This window comes from Venturia canescens, chromosome 6 (genome assembly GCF_019457755.1).
Source record: "Venturia canescens isolate UGA chromosome 6, ASM1945775v1, whole genome shotgun sequence".
Lineage (NCBI taxonomy): Eukaryota > Metazoa > Arthropoda > Insecta > Hymenoptera > Ichneumonidae > Venturia > Venturia canescens.
This window is the reverse complement of record NC_057426.1, coordinates 10,242,319-10,264,457: the sequence shown is the minus strand read 5'-3', so window position 1 is coordinate 10,264,457 and position 22,139 is coordinate 10,242,319. Positions and strand designations below refer to the sequence as shown.

The following is a 22,139-nucleotide window of genomic DNA, read 5'->3' as shown; positions in this document are numbered from 1 at the left end:
AGAGAGGTTGTGACAAGTTTTGTAGATATGAATTGCGAGGAAGATTTTGCCAGGAATGAGATTGTCGAATCGATCGGTTTGGCATTGAAATGGACGAATACTGTTCGACGAGGCGGGAGAACAATGAAAAACAAATAATCACAAAACAGAAACAACCGATACTCGAATGAATCATCATACTCGATTGAATCATCTCAAGAATTTTCAATAAATCACTCCCGATTTTCTCAGAGTTGTCAACGTTTCATGGGAAAAAGAAAAAAAAAACTAAATAGAAAACTAAGGTTAATCAAATCTTTCAAGTTTCCTACTGATCTGCCATTAGCTACGAAACCAGAAAAAAAACCTTTGTACCCAGAATCTAAACATAAAAACCACTAATGTGAGGCATGACACTATGATTAATATTTTATTGAGTTTTCAAAATTTCAGCCGATTTTGGAACTTCAAGGATGCTTCAGCTATATAGTCGCAATTATCAATTATCAAATTTCACAATAAATAGTATTTTGACTTTTTAAAGTAAAAAAACAAACCCAAACAAACCCTTGGGAAGAAAAGTGATCAATTTTGTAAGGATATTTTTAAAAAATGAAAGTGATCACGGATCAAAAATCTGACGACGCAAGAAAAAACGTTTTTGGAGTTTGGAGAAAATCTCGTAACGATGTCGACGAGTATTTGACAGATTTACTTACAATAAAATATTCCATTTCATTGAGTTTGTGTTGTATTTCCAATTTCTATAAAATTCATTACGAGTCAATGATTTACCGTTGTGTTAATGACTGTTCAATGAATTTTCATTACCATAAGCTTTAGTTGTTCATTAGCACGACTGTACAACTCGGTTCAGTATTGATATTTGATAAAAGCTCCTTCACCTCGCTTATAATATTATAAATATACTAAATCATGAATCCTTTAAGGATGTTCCACACAAATGTTTCTCAAGCAAAGATGTTATTCGATCCGGAATTTCAGAACTGAGAAATTTGACCGAAATTTGAAATGCGATATTTAAGACGTTGTTGCAGTATCAATTTTCCGTAATACCAAAAAAGTAATAGAAAATTATTGAGATGAAAAATTTTTCAACGAATTGAAAAATCAAAGCTGACAGTTTTATACTTCGAAATTTTTCTCCATATATTCAATTAAAAAACGTGTCAATAATCAGCTATCTTTTAATCCATTCTATACGAGAAAATTCCAAAAAATATTCAACTATCGATGAATGTATTTGCGGAGAAAAAAAAAAATCTCAGTACTCGTTAAATTTGTCTTCAACATGAGTGAATCATAAATTTTTGGCATATTTTCTGTTTAAATTATTATTGAAGACTTTTGAAACACACTTGTTTTCAAGATTTAAGATAAATCGCCCAATACCGAAATCCTGACTGAACAAAATCGTGACTGGAAACAAGTGCGTAAAACTTTCTTAAACGTTTTTTTTACATCGTCGCTTTTTTAGATTGTTCGTTCGTTTGTTTGTTTTTACATACATGACAATCTGATTAGCACGCTCCATGACGTTCGCTTCGTCTTTTGGAAGTACCCTCTCGAGTGGCGTGTGTGCTGTGTCCCGTCTGAATTTATAATTACTATTAGGCTGTTCTTCCCTTCCCCTTAAAACGTAAACCTTGGTTGGCGTTACGCTCGTGGTTGTTTGTTGTTGCGTCTGATTAACGTTTCTAAATTGCGGCCAAGACAGCCGATTGTTGTTGTTAACATTGTCGTTGTTTTCGATTTGTGTTGCTGTTAATGTGGCGATTTGGGTTGACCCTGGCAAGCAGACGCTCCGCTGTTTCTGATAGCTTGGCGGACGAGTATGTTTGTGCGAACTGCAAAATGCTCTTATTCTTTAGAATTTATTCTTCCAGACTTGCAGACTTGAATCTTATTCGCTTCCCTCCCTTCCGTTGTCAAACATAACGCAATCAAGTCAGTTTTCGTTAAAACTAAGAATAGGAACTTCAAAATTATAGAGAAACGATTGCAATTCGATTTATACTAAAAGCTTGCCGAGCTTTTATAAAAAAGGAAAATCATTATCGATTCGAACAGTCCAACAATTATTTTTGTCTTTTCAAAGTTCCAAAACCTTCTAAAGATGAGAATCAGATTTTAACCAATTCGTCTACCAACGAGCCCCGATAAAATGTCCAAATAACGCAATGAATTTCGTCTGCTTTTTCTGCGATGCAAAATTATATATAAAATCGTATAAAAATAGAAAGTTTATGAACGAAAACAGTAGAAACGATCGTCGTAGGTATCGAGTCTAAGTTTGGTGACAATATCGCGTATTTGATCTCATTCTCCCGAAAGGTTGATGATTACGAAAAATGCACTTTCGAGACACGATATGAAGTGAGATGTATGGGCGAGTTATGAAAGGTTGCATCTAAACACATCTAGTTGAAGAATATTTATATATCAATATAAATAGGTAAAGACAAAAAAATACAGAGTTTAAGACTCGAAGAGGGAGAAAAACAAATCAAATTGTATGGGAAAAATCGAGAAACTTTCATCTTTCCAACGACATGGATTTACAATGATGATTTTCGAGCATAAAAATTATCTCTCGGATGCGTTATTTGCTTCGCAAATCACCAATAATTTTGTACATTTTCTCGTATTTTTAATAGTAAATCCATGATCAATCGCGGAAGAAATAACTGAAAGTCGTTGAGAATACGAAGAAATGGAAAAAAATAACAAAATAAAGAGACATTCATAGTGGATCGAAATACCACTTACGCAATTCTGTTAATAGTTAGATTGACAGCCGATAACGTCACAAGATGGCTACGTGGGGACATAAGACAATTGCAGCCAATGTATAAATCGCAGCATCGAAACGCTTATTGTTTTTTGTTTGTTCCTTTGGTCACAGGAGTATAATTAGTAGGGGGAAAAAATAAACTGTTGATAACTTTAATAAAATTGCAACGAAAAAGGATCAAAACCTCTTCGCCAGACAAAAATTTTGTTTATCCACAAACATTCGGTTGCACAATCGATACGTTATGGTTAGTCAAATCGTACATTTGAGGACACCTCGCAGCAATTTCAATGAACACGAAAAATAGGGGTAAGAGGAAAACAATTGAGCTCAATTAAAAATGGAATAAAGTAACGCGATCGAAAATCGAGACGGAAAAACTCACTGAGATACTCATGACAGAACAATTACGTCAATTGTTTTCATATACGTGTATCATTTCGAAACTTCATTTTCTCTGTATACGTTTTTTTTATACAAAAAAGCCACAGAATATTGAAAAATTCGTTTGTTGTTTGGGGTTTTTTCAGTAACTTTATCCCTTTTATCATATAGCTGAGATTCAGTGAAGGGCAAATGAAATTTTGATATTGTAATTTCCAAGAATCAATTGCCATACGGTAATTAGGAAAAGCTGAAAAAATTTCATAATCAAAAAAAAACCTCGTTCGTGACAAGCGAAAGATTTTCGACAATATGGCACGGCCGAAAGTAAGAATTTTTCAATATTTCTCGTGTAATCAGATCAACATTAAAAATTTTAGAAATGTGGAGCTTCTTCAAAAAACTCAAAAACGTTTAGACGTAACAAACATGAAGATTATAAAAATTGAAATAATATGGACTGTTTTTTCGTTACCTTATTAAATTCTCGTTCGGCGTTCTGTACCGATTCTGCACCGAAGTTTTGTTGCCATCCGCTGAAAATAAAAAAGATGAATAATTAGGTGAATGAGATGAATTATATTATGAATAAAAATGATGAGTTTAATAATCATTAGATATCATGAGTTTTGATTAATGTTTAAGAAAGCGAAAAATTGAAAAAAAAAAAAAACCAAAAGTAAAGTTATAAAGTGAGGAAATTCGGAAACACAGAATAAAGGAGAATCAACCGTATGAGAAAAATAATAGAAACGCAAGATCTACCTCTGCCATGTCTGTGAGCCCGCCCAGCTTCCTGAAAAGCGAAATGTGCCCGAAAAAAAGCTCGAAGAATGGCCCATCGGAATACAGCAACGGGATCAGCACCGACGAGTTCACGAACAAAGGCCAGCGACGAATTTTTCAAAACACCCACAACCCCATCGGGGCGCATAAGATCGAGATTCTTTTCTCTCATATTTGCCGCCTGATACTTGACAGCGCCGGCGTAATGATGAACGACGAACGCGGCTTCACGTCTTTGCGGCGCTTGATAAAATTGATTCTCCTTGTGTACAGAATTGAACTTCTGCAAAAGCGTCTCGTTGGTGGCTCCGGGAAAACTGAGTGACAAAAAAAAACGGAATAAGTATATTGCCGGTAAAAATTCAATGCATACATTTCAGATCGATTTTCTCACCTTGAGAGTTTTAAATAATCAAAAAATAAAAGAAAATTCTCGATTTTATTGAATTAATAAAATTTGTTGATTTTTGACAATGAAAATAATGTCTTTTGCAAATTTTCTGTATATTATTAAATGGTACCGAAAAATTAAGGAAGAGTCAACATTGCTGGTCAAATAAAAATAAACAACATGATTTATTTAAGAACCAAAAAACTATTGGAGGACACGATGTAATGGTCAATACTCTCATGGCTATGGTATTGTGAAATGATGAGAATAGAATGGATTCAAAGAAATACTTACTTGCATTGATCATCGAGAAGGCAAAGAAGACCATTGGGTTTTCCTTCTATGAGATTGAGACATCCAGAATTATCGCTATATCCAATATCAGTCCATCTAATACTCTGTCTCCTGTATTCCCTTTGCTCGTATTGAAAAACGTGTTGATTAAAATAGTGCTGCAACTGTTCATTAGCATAATTGATGCAAAGTTGTTCGAAGCTGTTGCAAGTTTTGAAATCTTCGAAGCCAAATATATCAAGAACGCCGATGCTGTTGCCTTGATGATCGCGGAGAGTGTCTTTTTTCGAAAGTAGAGCGTGATTCACTTGGAGAACGATCCAGTCGAACAGAGCACCGTACAAACATTTCGCCATGGCGTCACGTGCCGCTATCGCTTCGGGTAAACGATAATTTATAACCAAAGTTTCCCCGGAAGCTCGAGCTCGCTTTGCGGTCAGTGCAGCCAACAGGGTCTCTTGCTTTACCCTCAAAAGCTCCGAAATAATGGCAACTACTTCCGGATTTTTTACACCTACCGCTTCATCGTGGTGGTGGTAAGATTTTCTCGGCTGGAATTCGACGTTCCCTACATAAAAACGCAAAGTTATTATTAGTTTGTATTAATAAACAGGATCGACGATTACTAAAATTCAATCGTGATGGAGATTTTTTTCTGAATTCATTGGACCCTGACATTCACTTGATTTCATAATAGGGGACCGCAAATAAATGCCAAAAAATTGGTTTTGTCGATCTCCTCATACGACCGTGTCTCGACCACTTTATCTTCGACTAAACTTTCATAGATTCATTGCATAAGTCATTTCTTTTGGCAGCTAAAATGGTTTTATAGCCAAAAGCATCTGCATGCTTGATGCAAATAAATGAAAGTGAAAATTTTGAATGAATGACGAAAATAAATAAACCACTCGAATTTGACGTGAGAACTGATTCATACGATAAATTTCAGACCACGGAATAACTGGATGAAGGTTTATCTAATCTCTTATCTGATTCCAAAGGAAAAGAAAAGTTTTTTAGTGCAAAAGATGTGAATTATCTTCGATCCCAATTTTTTCCCTTAGCAGTCGTTAGCAACTATTGACTTCTAGAGGACCAGAAAACCGATATATCGGCTCGCTTTGTGATATGAACTTTGTATATAGTTGATACGTGACAGCAGACACTAATTTACGCACTTTTCAAGAACGATTTCAACTCTCAAATCTCGGCTGTCTAGAGGTTCTATTTACGTAAGAATTTTGGATCAATCAAGGAAATTGAGACGCACAAACACCCAAGTATAAGCAAATCATATGGTTGTATCAGTGAACAATTTACGAATTGACGCATGCAAAGATTGCTTATTTGTTATATTCACCAAGAAGAAGAACCGCTGACAAAACAGCGAACAATCGTCTCTGCTTTTCCGGAGTGAAACCGACCATTTCCATCGATTGTTTGAGCCTTGAGAATTCATGCCTCTCGTCAATATTTTCCAGCCCGTAACAACCGCTCTTATTCAAATAGTTGTAACGATCGCAACTCTCCAGATGTAATGCTTGTCTTTCTTGCTCGTTTGCACCCGCCAGCAGATAATAAAAAACGTGATAGTTCCTCTCGTTTATCCCTTGCGAGACTATTCTCGATTTTTCTAGAAGATACTTCTGCACCACCGCCCTATGGAAAAGAAAAAAAAACAAGTTTCTTATTGTATCCGTAATTGCGGTTTTATTGATCATGAGTACTGACTCCAGAACTAATCCAATTAAAAGCTGAGGAATAATGAATTTTCGTCGAAAAACCATTACGTCTAATATTTATTTAGCATATTTGTTGTTTTGTTCCAAGACAACAATTGAAAATATGCCTGGGCCGTGCGTGATTTTGGAAGCTTAAAGCTATTTTTACACGTTTTCATAAATGAATGGTTCGATACAGTAATCCGTTGTATCTTCAAAACGTCAAATAACGCATCGTTCGAATATTTATTAAATATCGAACAGAAATTTCGAACCAGAAGTCTGTTGCTTGGCTTACAATTCTTGTTCCAAGTTGAAAGGAACAAAGTTTTTAAATAACATTGAGGAGAAAGCAATTTGCACAAAGGCGACATTTAAAATCAATAGGATATTCACTCACCCATGGACCATACCGTTTTCCTTGTAATTAACTTGAATAAATTTGCCGAAGCGACTGCTGTTGTTGTTGTGAGCAGTTTTAGCATTGCCAAAAGCCTCGAGGACGGGTCCAGCGCTGAGAATCGTTTGTTCCACGCCACTGCCGTGCGAACCCTTTTGACTGAGGGCGGTCAAATGATGTAGAAGAAAATTCGTCGATTCGGTTTTTCCCGAGCCACTTTCGCCGCTAATTACGATGCATTGATTTTTTTTCTCTTTGAGCATACAGTGATAAGCCGCATCAGCAATAGCAAATATATGCGGTGGTATGTCCGTGCCCAATCGACGATTTTGATACAGCTTTACGTACTTTGGATTGTAGATTGGATAAAACTTGAACGGATTCAAAGCTATGAGAATACTTCCTACATATGTGTATATATTCCCCGCCAAAAATCTCGCTCGCAAATTGTCTAGAAGAGTCTGCTCGTTCAAATCTGGCAATTGACACAAATCCGGATACTCTTTGTCTCGTGGCTGATATAGAAATCTGTTGAAATAATCCTTCAACAACTGAGGATCCATTGGAAATCTACTGTCCGACCACAAGTAATCAGGTTGCCTTTTTCTCAGGTAAAACCTGCAAATATTCGTTGGTCAATCGTTATCAATATCGTAATTTGTATTGTTTTTTTATCATATCACATAAAATTTCCGGAAATCACGTCCGAAAACATATTAAACGACTTATCATCTTGTTTTTTTATTCAAATATTTTGAAATCTAGAAAAATATCAATAGATTCTACAACATGTCAATTTTCTTAGTCTTTGTTTTTTGTCTCGAAGTTCAAAAATCAATAATAACAATAATATTATAATACTCTATGAATGAAAACGAAACTTCTATAAAAAAAATGAAGAAAAATTATTTAAAAATAACACGGGAAACTGAATGGATGAGCAACACATTTTATAGCTCAAAAATAAAGTTCTGAATGCAGTTTAACAGGGTTCACATGCATCGTTATGAATGAAATTCCGCTACAATGAGGATATTTAAAAAATATATTAAATATTTATTCAACAATACGAGCAAAGATCTGTTCGATGTTTGGCTGAGTTTTTTTTTTTTTATCAAAAGTCCGTTGAAGACTTTCGCGCATGGTTATTATTGAAATTTAATTTGGTTATTCAGAGAGTATGTGAATTCTTCGAAATATAAATTGAATCGGTGAGTATTGATATTTAATTTTGCTTTTTTTTACCTGTAATATTCTTGTTGCGCTGAATTTTTTTTTGGCCACAACAACATCAGAGCAACCGGGCATTCGGTTGGCCCGAGTCTTCTCTCTTTGCACTCTTGTCCAATCGAGTTGCCGACAACCTCGGCTAACTCGTAACCATTCGACATTGCTGCTTCAACGAGATCGAGTCGCTTTATTATGCACTGCACTATCTCAGCTGACGAAGTTTGTTTCGTAGCTTTGATGGATAAAGCTTCGTATTCGGGGCTCCATTCGCCCACGAATACTTGAACGACTCCCAACCCGCTAGCGTCCATGTCTTGCAACCCCTGTTAGAGGAAAACAACATTCTTTTAATCGTTGCAACTAGAATTATGTTTGTTATTCATTGAATCGTCATTTCGTTGTTTCTACGAAAATTTTGACGATGTTGTGTTTGGTCGATCGACTCACAATAAATCTTGCGCCGAAATTTCTTCTGTAGTTGATCAATTATTTTTGAAAATTAAACAATCCGAAATTCATCCGAACGAGAGATTGTATAAAATTTGATAGCTTAATTTTCATTCGTCTAATTCGATGTTAAATTTTGAAAAATTCTCTTCGCGAATTTATTTTTAGGGAATCCATGAAATAATGAAATAGTCCTGAAGCCACAGAACGATTTCAGCTGGCGAAATATTTTGAGCACCTCAATATTGAAAAACTCATCATGAATGAGATGAAACCACGTAGGCATCTCGATTCGTATGTATTTTTTTCCTCATCGCGTGAAATCTTTTGAACAGCTGCGTACTCTCAGATTTAAAAATAAACTAGACGTGTTTTGGTGAAGATTCTTCGAAAGATTAATCACCAAAGAACGAAAATTCTTTTTCTTACACTTAATTTTTTCTTTCAGAATTTCAATGAATACTCTATTGTCCAAAAAGATTATTCTCTTTTAGGTTTAATTCTGATCCATAGCTCATTGTAAATCAACAGAAATTGAATGCTGACCTTCTACTTGCCAGGCTTAAAAGATTGGTCCTCCGTAGTCCATCAGACTCCTAGACCAGGGCCCTTTTCTTCAGCTTCTTTTCTCTTCGAAGTTGCATGTACCGAGTGATGAAAATATTTAAAATGTCTTTTACACATCTTGCTTTTTAGAGACTGCTCGATTTTGTCCACCGAGAGAAATGTTTCATCGGTTTGTATTTAGTTTTCCGTCTTACAACGTTGTCCCAAATTAGATTCAACTATGATATTACGTTGTATTGTTTTTTTTTTTTTTTTTCATTTGACAATTCATATATGAATTTGGACGAGTTTGATTGGTAAGCCACTTTTTCAAGCGTTCACCGAACTTTTGATATTCTTCTTCAAATGCTGTGTTATGGGTCGTTTCTCGATTATTTACTTTTTCTTTAGCGTAGAAAAATAAACTGAGCACGGACAGAGAGTATCTGATCGAATGAATTTGTGAGATTTTACCGTAGGCAGAGTATTTTAGGCAGTCGACTTTTTATCCTTTTAAATATAAGTTTAAGATAAAATGAAGAAATATACATATATATTACATATGAATATATTGAAATTTTGTATCATCGCGATTTTCCATTTGTTTTCCCGTTACAAGTATTTTGGAGCAACGGTAATAGTTTTGTACGATTTTTAAATTATATTGTCATGGTATTTTCAGAGTCGTTTTTAAGCATTTCTCTAGCTTCAACTTGTTTTTTGGTATCAACTTAATTCACCCCCAATTATTGCGGCATAGGGTAGTACTTAAAATCTTTATGATTCTTCAATTTAAAATGAGAGCTTTTAAAACACATTAGAGATTACTCCAACATTTTTCTTTCTTCTTTTTTAACTTGCGTATTGTGCAGAAATAGATTAGGGTAATTTCAAGAGCCTCAAGTCATTATCTTGTCAATTTACTTTCTTGGTTGAACGATCCAATCTAAAACATAGAAAAATTAAGACCAAATTAGTACTGCGATTATTTAAAGTCAGTGTTTGCAATTAGTGTTAGGTGGAAGAGTTTTCAAGATTTTGAATAATAAAAACAACGACAGGTAGTCCGAAATTGGGGTCATTTTCGACCATAAAATGACCCAGCGACAAAAACTTCACGACACAGCCGGATTACTGACGCTACGTGCTTTGTGTTGGTTTTTCATTCCTTGAGAAATAGCATGAGATGACCAGGGACAGTGGAGCTGCAGCTATTTTGAAATTTCTGGATTTTTTAGAGATCACATCTAATCGAGATATACCATTTTGCCCCTAGCTTTTACTTGATACACTGCCAGAATTTATTTTAATCGCTTGCCCAGGCAGAGCGTACTGTTCGGAGATTGTGTTTTTTTTATTGCCAGAGCTGAAAAATCTCATTTTCTTTTATCCCACAACTTTTCTTTATTGTCTGAGTAAATTTTTGTGACAACTGCGAAACACATTTTCACGAAACTGATTTTTCAAGAAATTGTTTTCTGCAATTTTTTGTATCTCTGACGATATTGGTTATTTTTATAACTCTATTGTAAAAGTTTCTTTTCACAACATAACCAAAATTTTTTCAAATGTTTCTTCTCTGCGTGGTTAGCATATAGTTTTGTATTCTGAATAATCTCATTCTGATATCCGCCTGTATTCCAAGCGAGGATAATATTCCGTTTTTGCAAATTGAAAATTCATTGGATTAGAATAAAAAATGGGGATGCGGAAATTATTATTTTTTTCATCTTTTGATTTATATCTTTCTTTCTCATTCTCCTGTCGTTTCTTTCTCTCTCCCTCTCTTGCTTATAACTTGATACTGAGGAATCTCTTGAAGCTTATCAATGAAAAAAAATACCAAACAAACTGATGATTCTCAGTATTGTAAGACCATCATTACGTGCGCAGCAGGGTACCTATTTTTTACAGTTCACAATTTGTATCTGGCTTTACAATGAACAATAATAATTATCTCTGGAAATAATGTAGTGACACAACTTTCATAGTTAATTAAACCAGTGCCAAATTCAATTTTTACCTGGAGAATATTCCCAAATAACCTCTAAAACCATTAAAAAATTCATTCAGTTTTACTATTTTTTTTGTTTTCTGAATCGCATTAACCTCAGTATTTCCTAGATTCATAATTATGACCAAAAATGTTATTATTATTTGGAAACACAAGAGTAGCCAGAATTTTATGTCAAATTCAAGAATTCCCTTGAGGAAACATTTTCTCAAAATGGGGACCACAATTTTAATCAAAGCACAATTTAATTATGAAATGAAGTAAAGGAGTTCTCCTCATGCAATTTTAATGAAAAGCTGCATATTCTTTGTATCTTCCACTTTCATGTATTTTTTTCGACGTTAAAAGTAAAATGGAAGCAATTCGTCGTAATTTATGGAAATGAAAAAATAAATAAAACGCGATTACTTCGCACACACTATGACTAACCTCCCCGAGTGATTAATCCTTTCGAGGGAACGGGATAAAAAAAGGCTTGCATGAAAGAGAGAGAGCTCTGCGGTCTTATCGCGAAAATTGGTTGGTGAGAAAAAAAATAAAACACAACAAAAATAACCTCTCGGATCGAACAGTGAATCGAGTGAAAACGTCGCACGAGAATAAAAATGTTTCGACGCACGGAATTTGACAGATTGTCAAAGTAAGTTATAAGACGGAGATAATGTTTGTACACTGTGAGTTGAAAATTGTGTTAGGATGTTTCCTGCGGTATATCACGCTTCAATGCAATTCGATATCCCGAAAACTCGCAATTCACAAGCGAAAAACAAGAAAAATAATAACGCGCACTAAATCACTGACACAATATCCAAAATCGAGAGAAACACAAAGTCATCGGACTAGATTGATTTATTTAATTTTAGATGGAATTTCGTGATGAGAACGAGATCCGAGAAATAACGTCAACAGGCAATGTGGAGCGATGAAAAGGCCCCGTGGAATTAAACGCGGGGGGAAGGTCGAGAGGCGGTGGGAGCGAGGAAGTCATCCCAGAGAGGGGCGAAGAGGAGAGAGGGAAAAAACGATGCGAGATTCATGCTACGAGAACCGATCTAGGGAATAACGAATAACTCTCGACAAAAGAGTCCTCGTTTCGCCGGAAAACCACACTACATTGTTTCAATTGCCACTTTGAAAAAAGCCTCACAGTTCGAACTCACGAATTTATTTGAATTATCAACGAGGATCCGGAGAATCATGAAAAAGTGAAATGAAATTTCTAAACCACACAAAATACCATTCAAACGCCACAAGAATGCCCGAGAAATAATTCGTTGGAAAAAATAAAGTGAAAAATGACTGATTTTTCGAACTGGGAACGGTGTTATTCGAGACATGTTTTTGGTAAAAATTTTAAGTACAAGTTTTTCTACAATTCAAAATTGTTTTTCTTTTCATACATGTGCACTCGTATCTCTCTTTCATGTAGTGAATTTTCTGAAAAGCGAGAATGTTGAGCAAGCTTTCAATCGTATTTTTACCAGACAACGTACCCACGAATTATCATCATATATAAATAAATATTTCGAATAGCACAGCATACAAATTAGGAAATCGCAACAGCGAAAAATGGTAATTCTATTCGCGTTTCTTCATCGAATCGCCAAACCGAAAAACACGCGTTTCAAAGAATCAGATTGATACACAAAACTTGTTATACATTTCTGCACATATTAACAAAGTATATACATGTAAACATGTATGGGAATACATGTGTGTAGTATGGAGGGAGGTAAATACACGCACTTTTGGTAGGTAACCCCCTTTCCTCGCGCATTCCGGACTCTACTTGTCCACGTTATCACTCGAGAGAGAATTCTTGAGTTTTCTCTCTCTTTCTCACATCATCACGATTTCTCTCCCTCTTTCACGTTCGTGAGAAATTAGTGGTTCACTCGATCTCCGTTGGTCTCCCATGGAGCGCTCGTTATCTCGAGAGAGAGAGAAGGGGGAGGGAGACGGACAGGCAGACGGAATAAATATGCGCGCGCGTTAAATCGTCAACCCGCGTGACATTTTCTTTCTCTTTTCTTTAATTTTTGCAAAAAAGAAATCGAGAAAAAACCACGACGCCGAATATTCTAGAGAGTTGGAATAAAATAATAAAAAAAAAAAAAACTGTACGTAGAAACACGTTGAGTACCCGCGAGAGTTCCACAACACCCCGTTCCCGTTGCGTACCTGTTTTTCCTGTTTTCTCCCGTTTCATGCGCGCCACCGAGCGAACGGGGATCGTGAAAAAAAAAGAGGGAGACAGAGGAAGAGAGCAAATGAGTCAGAGAAAGAGATAGAGAGGGAGCGAATGGAGAGGAAGAGAGAAAGATGATTCGAGAATCAAGAGGAAAAGAGAGCACAATATTGTAAAGACTGCTTGACACTTCCTCGATACACACTCACCGGCTGTCACCGTGCCGCGGCTCTGGGTCAATCAGTACCCCCACCACACTACTGCCAAACACTGTTGTCACGAAACAAAAAAGAACGTCACACGGCAGCTTCCGCGGTTTCGAAGGATGTTCTTTCACTAAATTAATATTGTATCAATCAGACGCATGTCGAGAAACACAGTAATAATAGAAGCATTTAACAGCCCGACACGTTTTATCGTCCTTTGACTGTACTCGGGTATCTGCGTCCCTCATCCGCCATTTCGATTTTTCTACCGATCACGTGGTCTCTCTCCGACCAACCCGTTGCCGGAAATTTTGTACCACGTGATCGATTCCAATACTCCCCCTCCCACGCGTTTATTTCCAGTTTGTGACGAGCGAAGGTGGCGCAGCGCCTCTCCGCGGACAATTCTTCAAGTTCATACTGTCGCTATCTGTTGACTGTTTTTAAAACTACCACGAAATAGGAATGTATCAACGGGTCGTTCGAAAAATGAACCGAATCAAAGCTTTCTTTTTACACATTCTTCGCGCTAATTATTTTTTTAACGATGCACTTCTATCAATAAATAAAGAATTGAAAACCGGAATAATCAGTTTTTTTAGTATACAGAAAAAATCGAAATTCATTGTGTCTCAGAGGTCACTCAATGACCTCTAAAATACTAAAAACAAGATATTTTAAACAATTCTGCTTGATACGAGACGTGCTTCCCCAGCACGGATGGAGAAATGGCCTAATTACAAATTCCGTAATTATCGTGTTCTATTGCGAGAACGATTGTGAGTGCTACAGTCGCATTAATAATACTTATCACTGTGGTCCAGACATATAAATAGTTAAATTGAATTATAGGTCCATATGCGCTGTGCATACTTATCTTAATTATCTGCATGAATAAATTCTTGAAATATACGCAGAGCCGCGTTGCAGACGAAATACGTGAACGGTCGATTGCCATTTTCAAGAATATCATAACAGTAAGCGATACAAATTTTTTCGGACGTGCACGCAAGTATAACCTACAAAAATCGTTCGTTTCATTGTTTAGCCCCCTTCCTCTGCGCATAGTCAATCAACAGCACGTGATGATCAAAACATTTCTGTGTTCGGAAAATATATTTTCATAATACAAATCTGCCCAATTATCTCAATACGAAAAATGCTCGTGTCAGTGATTTTTCTGCTCTCAAACAAAATCGACATAATCGAAAGATATCGTTTAGAAAAGACGAATTCTACAATCGATATTTCAATTCAATCAGAGACAAGCTTAAGTGCCCGGAAAATATGTGACAATGTGAACGCTTAACCTAGAACGTGAAAGAATACGTGTGAGATCGAGGCAAATGTGAAGAAAAACGATTATGATTGATATGGTTTTATGGTTATCGTGTTTGCATGACTCCGCGTTCCGTGACACGCGATATATTTCCAGATTCGTTATTTCTATTTCAGTACTGTCTCTCATTTCATATGTATATGTTTTATATGTATAGGTGTAGAGATATGACGCTCAATAACATCATGTATTTTTCAAAGGGTTGTAACATTTTTTCTCCTTTCCACCGAGCCAATATGACTAGAAGTAATGATCGATCCATCATCGATTCTGGAATAGATTCGAACGAACTCGGCACTCGACTGTACGACAGCTCGAGTTTTTTTCTCTCGCTCGTTCTCTTTGTTTTTCTTCGACTAAAACAGTGTGCTCGATTTTTTTACACGTTTGTTTCCCCATTTCTTAAATTCTATTATATTAAACATCGCGAAAAATTCACTAACCTCGAAATGTTCGTGTTTTTTATCGTCGTCATTTTGTTACGAAATATCACGATCGCTTGGTTCGCACATACGAAAAAAAAAAAAAAAAACTCGTAAATAGAACGAAATAAAATGATTTCTTTCAACACTCCGTTTGATGAATTGAAAAAAATGCTTGAAAAGGTAAATATTCGAAAGCTTTTGTTAAAAATGTTGCTCCATATCGTCAACCGGAATGATGTGCCCTACATTTAGGAATAACCAAACAAAGGGACTCGTCAAAAGGGGCGACGACACAGAGGTCAAAGGGGTAGATCAGACGACGTAGGATAAGTGGTCGATGCCCATGATGTGATGGGTTTTGTCCCTCTGCCATCAATACTTGGCTCCATACATATATACAAATACATGAGTATGTATTTGCACTATTTATATGGGTAAAGGAGCGTTGAGAATCCAGAAATAGACGTTTACCTGACTATCGTTTGGCGTCGTACACATCGGCTATAAATGGCGAATTGGGGCTTATAAAAAAAGTAAGATATAACAGGATCGAAGAAAGCAGCGAAGGGAGACGAGAAGCTATGACGAGTCATTTTTCGTTCTGCTTCATGACAATGTTCACTATTCATCAAACCGTTTTTCCACTCATTCCGTAAATAAGACAGCACCATTTTTTCTCATTCGGGTATTCAAAATATTATTATAATCATTAAATAAGAGGCTTGAAATTTAAGGCCTTTTATACATTTGCAGCGGGCGAAAAAACGCGACTTTCTTGATTTTTTTTCGACAAGAAAATAAATGTCTATTAACCCTTAATAGTCACACGGGGTATATTGGACCCGAGCCGTTTTTCGACCGACGATACCAAATAGAAATTTCGAGAAAATGGGACTTGTGGTGCCCTCGGTCGATAGTTCGAACCTTTGAGAAGAGAGCCTCATCGTTATTATTTGGAAGGGCCCGTTAGTTTAGTTTTGGTAGTCGATCAAGTCAGACCGTGCGATGATGTAGGGTCCGATCCACCCCAGAGTGACAAATTTAACTAATACTACCTGAAAGCGTGATTTCTCAGGTTTATAGAAAGAGTTGATTTTTTTTTAATTGAAAATTACGATTTCTACATGAATTTTTGTGAAAAAAGTCATTCTTCCTGCATTCTTTTCTTTGACATTTTTTTAAATATTAAAAATAACACGAATAGAATAAAATCGTTACGGTCGTTTCTTAAAGGTTCAAAATACATTGCAGTATTTTTATTTTATTTTTTTTTACAGTTTTTCAATTATTTATCGTCCCCCAAAGTGAGTGGGGTACTTTGGACCCCGTGTGACTATTACGCCAGAAACTTGAGGTTAAGGGTTAAAAACTGCAAACGACATTCATTAGTACATATGTTCGTGTACTCGTACAGTTTTTTAATAAAAAAATTTCTCGAAATGGCGCAACTAAAAAACTATTAATCCGATCCAAACTAAATTTATACCACTTATTTATTATACCAATAGCTTGGGCCTGGAAGAAGGATTTGTAAAAATTTTGATTTGAAAAAAACGGCGACAATTTTAACAAAAAAATCATTTTTTGAGATAAATTTTCGGTTTTTCGTTACAGTTTTTTTTCCAACAGAATACCAAATCCTTCGGCCAGGCCCTAGCAATTATTATAATAAATAAGTTTAAGGTAGGAGTCGCGCGACAATCGATATTAGACGAACTCGTAATTTTTACGCAATAAACTTTCATATGGCTAAAGGATTTAATAGGTTACCGAAGATTATATCAAGAAATTTACGATCAAAAATAGAAATATAACACGGCATCTTATGAGAAACCCATCCCGCCAGCGCTATGATTGCAGAATTCATTTCCTTATCGATCAGATATAGTTTATGTTAAAATTACTCCTCATTGATTATATTATAAAGATTCCAATGTGACCATAAAAATATAGGGCCATCGACTCATTCGAAGAGAATTTAAAAAATAATCTCTATGATAACTCAGAGAATGGCAGGAGATCAACTGCCATGAAGTGGTTCGATATATTTGGCAACGTCAAGAATGTCCACATATATGTATACTTTTCGTGATAGCCGGCGAGTTTGGAGGCTAGGATATTTTTCGACTGTCAGGTGAGAAGAGAACCGATATATATATGTATATATTGAAAAACCGAGTCAAATGAGCAATCATAAGATATTTCTAATCATAAATTATTAAATATGATCTTGTATATAAATTTATACGAATACAGTTCAAATTGCCCTAAGATTTATTCAATACAGAAAACCTTTCTTATAACCTATTTTATTTGGACGATTAATAAAAAGTCATTTGACCATAGAGTCGCGCGACTCTTACCTTAACAGTTTTTTGGTAACCGTGTCCATGCACCGCAAAGGTATTTTTGAAAAAAGGCGATTCTGAAATAATCGCGCGTTTAGAGATTCAAGTATTGGAGGACCGCGCGCTCCGAGCGTTCGGTTGAAATACCCATAGCTCCGAATCTAATGCTCCGATCTTTATGAAATTTGGTGAGAATATTCTTCGAGCATTGCACTCGAGGAATATCTAATAAAAAAATTTTTCATGTTTCCGCCCGTCACGAGGCTTCTACTTTTTCTTTTCTTCCACCTCGTAAAATCCATCTCGTTAAATACGTTCGATATTATCGTTTCGAATGGAAACACCAAAGCTTGCAATCAGAGAATCGTTTAAACTGCCAGATAACTGGACGATTGAGAGCTAACAGAATTTGGCACGCTTGAAAAAAAACTGCTCGGGACAGAGGGAAAAGAGCGTGCTTTTGGAAAACCTCGATTATATTTTTCCTCATTTTCCTCCTCTTTCGTCACTGTCAAATGAGTTCTCATCGATTGATTTTCATTTTAGGTCAATAAAAACTACGGTTTTCCTCGGCTCATTCTACCTTTGCTCTGATGCAGCTCAAACACGGGACGGACATCCGTTGCGAGGAGATCACAAGAGGAAAGGGGAGAAATTGAGTGGGTGATTAATCCTTGATTTTGTCCATACGTGTGTGCATACATTGCCGGCTGTGGAGCAGTATCTGGAGCTGCGTGATCAATACCGAGCTGTAACCAGTGTTACACTTACGTACGTCAGAGACCGATACGAATGGGACGATTAATTTATAAGCGTCAGTTTGCCCTCTCACCGTAATTGTATATAGTTTACAAGAGAGTGAGAGAGAGGTCGGAATCCGATATTAGGAACGATATATTTCATGCTGTGTACCTTTTTTCCCCGAGGCTTTCCATTTCTTTACATCGTACCTCGGTACGAACCTCTTGAAAAATCCAATTGTTCCAAAATATTACTTCCGCGAGTAATCTTCGCGAGAAGTACGATTAATGGCACGATAAATTTGCCGGATTGGGTCTGTTGCCATTTTGTTTCGTACGAGAATAATTCGTGCCGGGAAGCATTGAGATTCTTTGGGATTAAAATGTGGACAGTGAACAACCAAGTTTTTTTATTCAACAATTTTTTTTGTTGATTCGAGTGAGAAATGAGATGGAATATTCAGTTGAATCAGGAAATTTGTTTTTTCGTCGAGGCGTCGTTGTTTGACGTTTTTTTTTCCAGGAGCCACACAGTTTTGTTGAAACGTTTGTCGATAAAGGATCGAGACTTTTGTCAAATTTTTCTTTCCGTTCATCCATTTTTCCCATGTCTTCGGACAAGTTTTAACCCTTAGGAATTAACTGTCGGAACAATTGTCAATGATTTTGTGTCACTCGACTGCACAGTTAATTGATCCTGCCCCAAGAACGAGCCTCTCCTTTGTTCCGAGGTAGTGCACAGCGACCAGCTGGTACGGGGATGCTTCTATGGATCTAGAATTGTCCAAACGAATGGCAACGCGTCACTTGGGAATCCTCGCCCTCCCTCTTTCGCAGTGTCTTCCAGAGACGTCATGAAATTTTCGAAACGATTCGGGATCCTGTAGGGAGTCCCACTGCCTACAGACAAAACTTAATTAATACAAGCTCCGAGAACAATGACAAACAAGCTATAGGGCATTTTGCACAGCTAGCTCTAAATGAAATGGCCTCAATTCAGTTAATCTTCGTTATACATTTTTCCTTCATCTGATAAGCAATACGAGTATTCATTGTTCCACAAATCTTATAATTTCATGCGATCATACTTATTTTCATTTAGCCTTTTTCAATGAAACTTCTTATCTCCGGTTTTCGAAGGAGCGATAAAAAATAACGTTTATTGTTCCACAAAAAGCAATATTTTTTATCTTATTTATGAAGATGGTAGCGAAAACGACGTGGGACGGAAAGACCGGAGTCGTGGGCTGTAATATCCTTCAGCCCACATCGTGAAATTATGAAAAAAGAAATAAGACGTCACACGTAGTTTCCTATGGATTCACTGCAACTTTTTGTTGCTAAGCAGACGAGTGTCAAGGTGGAACAACTCAAGATCGATGTTAACACATTTCTGGAATTTTTGATATTTTTGTTTGATGATAAATAGTCGCCATTTTAGATCCGCCATCTTGAATTTTTCAATTCTGAGACCAAAATCGTAATGCAGCGACCCCACAAACCTTTAGAGCACCTATGATTTTGGAAATTTTTTCAATAAAAAAACGTGCCCCTCAAAGGGTTAACCGATCGACAATTCTTTGATTACGTTCATTTTGTCTGGTGAAAAAAATCCTTCAAATTTGTGGGGATTCAAATTCGAGGGATTAGTAAGAAAAATTTCCTAGTCACTTTTTCGAAATAGTTTAGTATTCTGATTTGAATTTTTGGAAATTTTGTTTATTTCTTCACAATTTCGACGTAACAAGGATTAGTGGATTTTGAAGCAACCGAAAGAGAATTTAGTGCATTCGTCAACACTTGCAACATTTTCAAATAACTTCAACGAGATTCGCTTGAAACGTCCCATTTATATAATAACAGAGTGTTAGATCTTATTGCGTGGGTTTTCTCATTGTGATTCCTCGCTGCGCCTCTCTCCCTGCTTTCTTGTTTTGTGTGGCTTACCGCCAAAGAACGGAAACCACTATTGTACGCGTTTCGTATTTACGTGTGATGAGAACTCGAGCATTGTGGATTAAACGTCAGTCATCCCACGGGGAGTGAAACGAATGAATTGATAAACAGACTGTACTTCGTATGCGTTTATTCCTCTAAAACACACATGTAATAATCTCTCGGTAACTTTGTATGCACGTAGACAGAAAAAAAGCGAAGAAAAGTGCGAGGAACTGAAGAGAATTGTCGAGAAGTTGGAGACTTTCCGTGTCAGAGAGGTCGCAGCTCGAGCACATCGCACTTTCCACCTCCGTCAAAAACTCTATTCGAGTTTTTCATTTTACGAATATTCCGAATAAAATAATGTAACAGACGAAACGAACTAAATGAATTCATTGTCGAGACCATTTTTCTATTACCTCGTTATGGGAATTTCCTTGAATTAAAATTTAAAAAAAATCCTTTATTTTATTGTTCACGTCGAAAGATAAACTATGCAAGGATATGTTTACAGAGTGAAAGAGACCAATTCTAGATATTTTTAAGAATATAAAGACAGGAGCAGACGAGTGTGTCCAGTAGAACTAAAAGCTTTTCTTAGCAGCTTGCAGCATCAATGCTTAAGCAGTTTCGGTACAGGCGATACAATGTTACCATGCTAAACCATGCTAAAAACATAAAAAATTTCAAAAAGTTCAAAATTTTATAAAATTTGGTCAACATATTCTTTAGTGCCAAATTCGACAATACAAATTTTTTAAGATTTCTCTTCTACACAATTATCGAGTAATTGATCACTAAAGTTCACGTGTATAAACATAGCGTTTCCATACATATAGGTATACATCCCGGGCATAAGAAATCTGCTTTAATGCGTAATTACTCGATAACTAGGTAGAAGAAAATTTTGAAAAAAATTGTGTTTTCGCACTTGATGTTGAAGAACATTAGCACCAAATTTGATCAATTTCTTAATACTTAGACTTCTGTACCGAAACTCCTTAATTTTGCTCATCTATCGTTATCTCATAAGATAATCTTACAAAGTTTATCCATCGATTTGAAAAATAAAAAAGAATTTTTAAAAAATTGACATCAGGTCGGCCCTTTAATTAATACCCTAACGAGAAAATAAACAAATGCATTAATTAATAAATACAGATTAATCTATTTGAATAGGTAATTAAAAGTGTTTGCATCATGGCACTTGTGGGATTGCCTGTTAGAAAATGAACGGAGGTTTGGCAAATTACTGCCTTAATTAGCGGATTTCTCGACCCACACAGTTTGGACGTTTTATTATTTTACGTCCATCTGGATGTGCGTATCGAAGGAGGGATTCCGAAATGTGTTTAGTGATATTTATAAAAGAACTTGCGAATAATGCAGAGTTCAGAAGATGGAAATAAAGGAGTGATGATAGTTCAGATAACTCTTCCATGGAGAGCATAAACAGTGAAAACAGGAAAGTAAAAAAAGCAGAGGAATGGAGAAGAATCCTCGGATGTACCACAAAAAGCTCGCACTGACGAACGATAGTGAGGAAAAGCATGTTGAACAACGAGCCCGGTCAACTTCCGGTATAATAAAGTTGGCGGAGATAAAAAGAGTAAAATTGCTAAAGCAAATGGGCAAGATAAGTGGAGAAAAGTCATGAAAAGGGTGAGAATGTGATAACGAGACTGAGAAAAGGAGAAAGAGGAGACAGAAACGAATACGGCTTACCCACGAGACCGTTTTAATTCGACCATCGTCGTTTGACCTTTAACCCGTGCAATTCTTTTTCTCACGTCTCTTCCTACCCCTGGTTCTAGATAATGTTCAAGTTTTTCACTATCTTTCTCCACCGATAAAAGTGAAACTGCCCATAGGGAGATGTTTTCCTTCTCCAAATAAAATTGATAATTCATAATTGGAGTTGATAACCATTTTTTTCCCTCATTTC

The 22,139-nt window shown here is 36.2% G+C and overlaps 1 protein-coding gene and 2 long non-coding RNA genes across 8 annotated transcripts in view; 2 read left to right on the top strand and 1 right to left on the bottom strand.

The window, feature by feature from the left end:
• The window catches only part of LOC122411790 (unconventional myosin-IXAa-like), a 29,322-nt gene extending 15,663 nt beyond the window's left edge, over positions 1–13,659 (bottom strand). The window contains exons 1-11 of one of the 5 annotated variants that reach the window (XM_043420821.1): positions 11,440–11,552; positions 9,921–9,942; positions 8,997–9,080; positions 8,019–8,326; positions 6,774–7,391; positions 6,013–6,311; positions 4,650–5,217; positions 3,944–4,281; positions 3,654–3,714; positions 2,770–2,817; positions 1,509–1,847 (exon numbers count right to left, since the gene is read on the bottom strand). In XM_043420821.1, coding sequence (XP_043276756.1) covers positions 1,509–1,847; positions 2,770–2,817; positions 3,654–3,714; positions 3,944–4,281; positions 4,650–5,217; positions 6,013–6,311; positions 6,774–7,391; positions 8,019–8,314 — 2,567 coding nt within the window. In that variant the 5' untranslated portion in view covers positions 8,315–8,326; positions 8,997–9,080; positions 9,921–9,942; positions 11,440–11,552. Of the gene's footprint in view, positions 1–1,508; positions 1,848–2,769; positions 2,818–3,653; positions 3,715–3,943; positions 4,282–4,649; positions 5,218–6,012; positions 6,312–6,773; positions 7,392–8,018; positions 8,327–8,996; positions 9,943–11,439; positions 11,553–13,407 lie in introns of those variants that run through there. The other 4 variants (XM_043420820.1, XM_043420823.1, XM_043420822.1 and 1 more) reach the window with 4 other exon arrangements.
• On the top strand, positions 11,514–12,329 carry LOC122411791 (uncharacterized). The gene is made up of 2 exons (XR_006261224.1): positions 11,514–11,650; positions 11,874–12,329. It is a non-coding gene; the product is annotated as an uncharacterized lncRNA (long non-coding RNA).
• A 273-nt stretch (positions 13,660–13,932) lies between the features above and the next one.
• On the top strand, positions 13,933–20,882 carry LOC122412540 (uncharacterized). Of its 2 annotated transcripts, XR_006261379.1 has the most exons (4): positions 13,933–14,183; positions 14,257–14,381; positions 15,421–15,701; positions 18,063–20,882. It is a non-coding gene; the product is annotated as an uncharacterized lncRNA (long non-coding RNA). The 2 variants fall into 2 exon arrangements; XR_006261378.1 differs by having other exon boundaries at positions 13,933–14,381.
• The last annotated feature ends 1,257 nt before the right edge of the window (positions 20,883–22,139 follow it).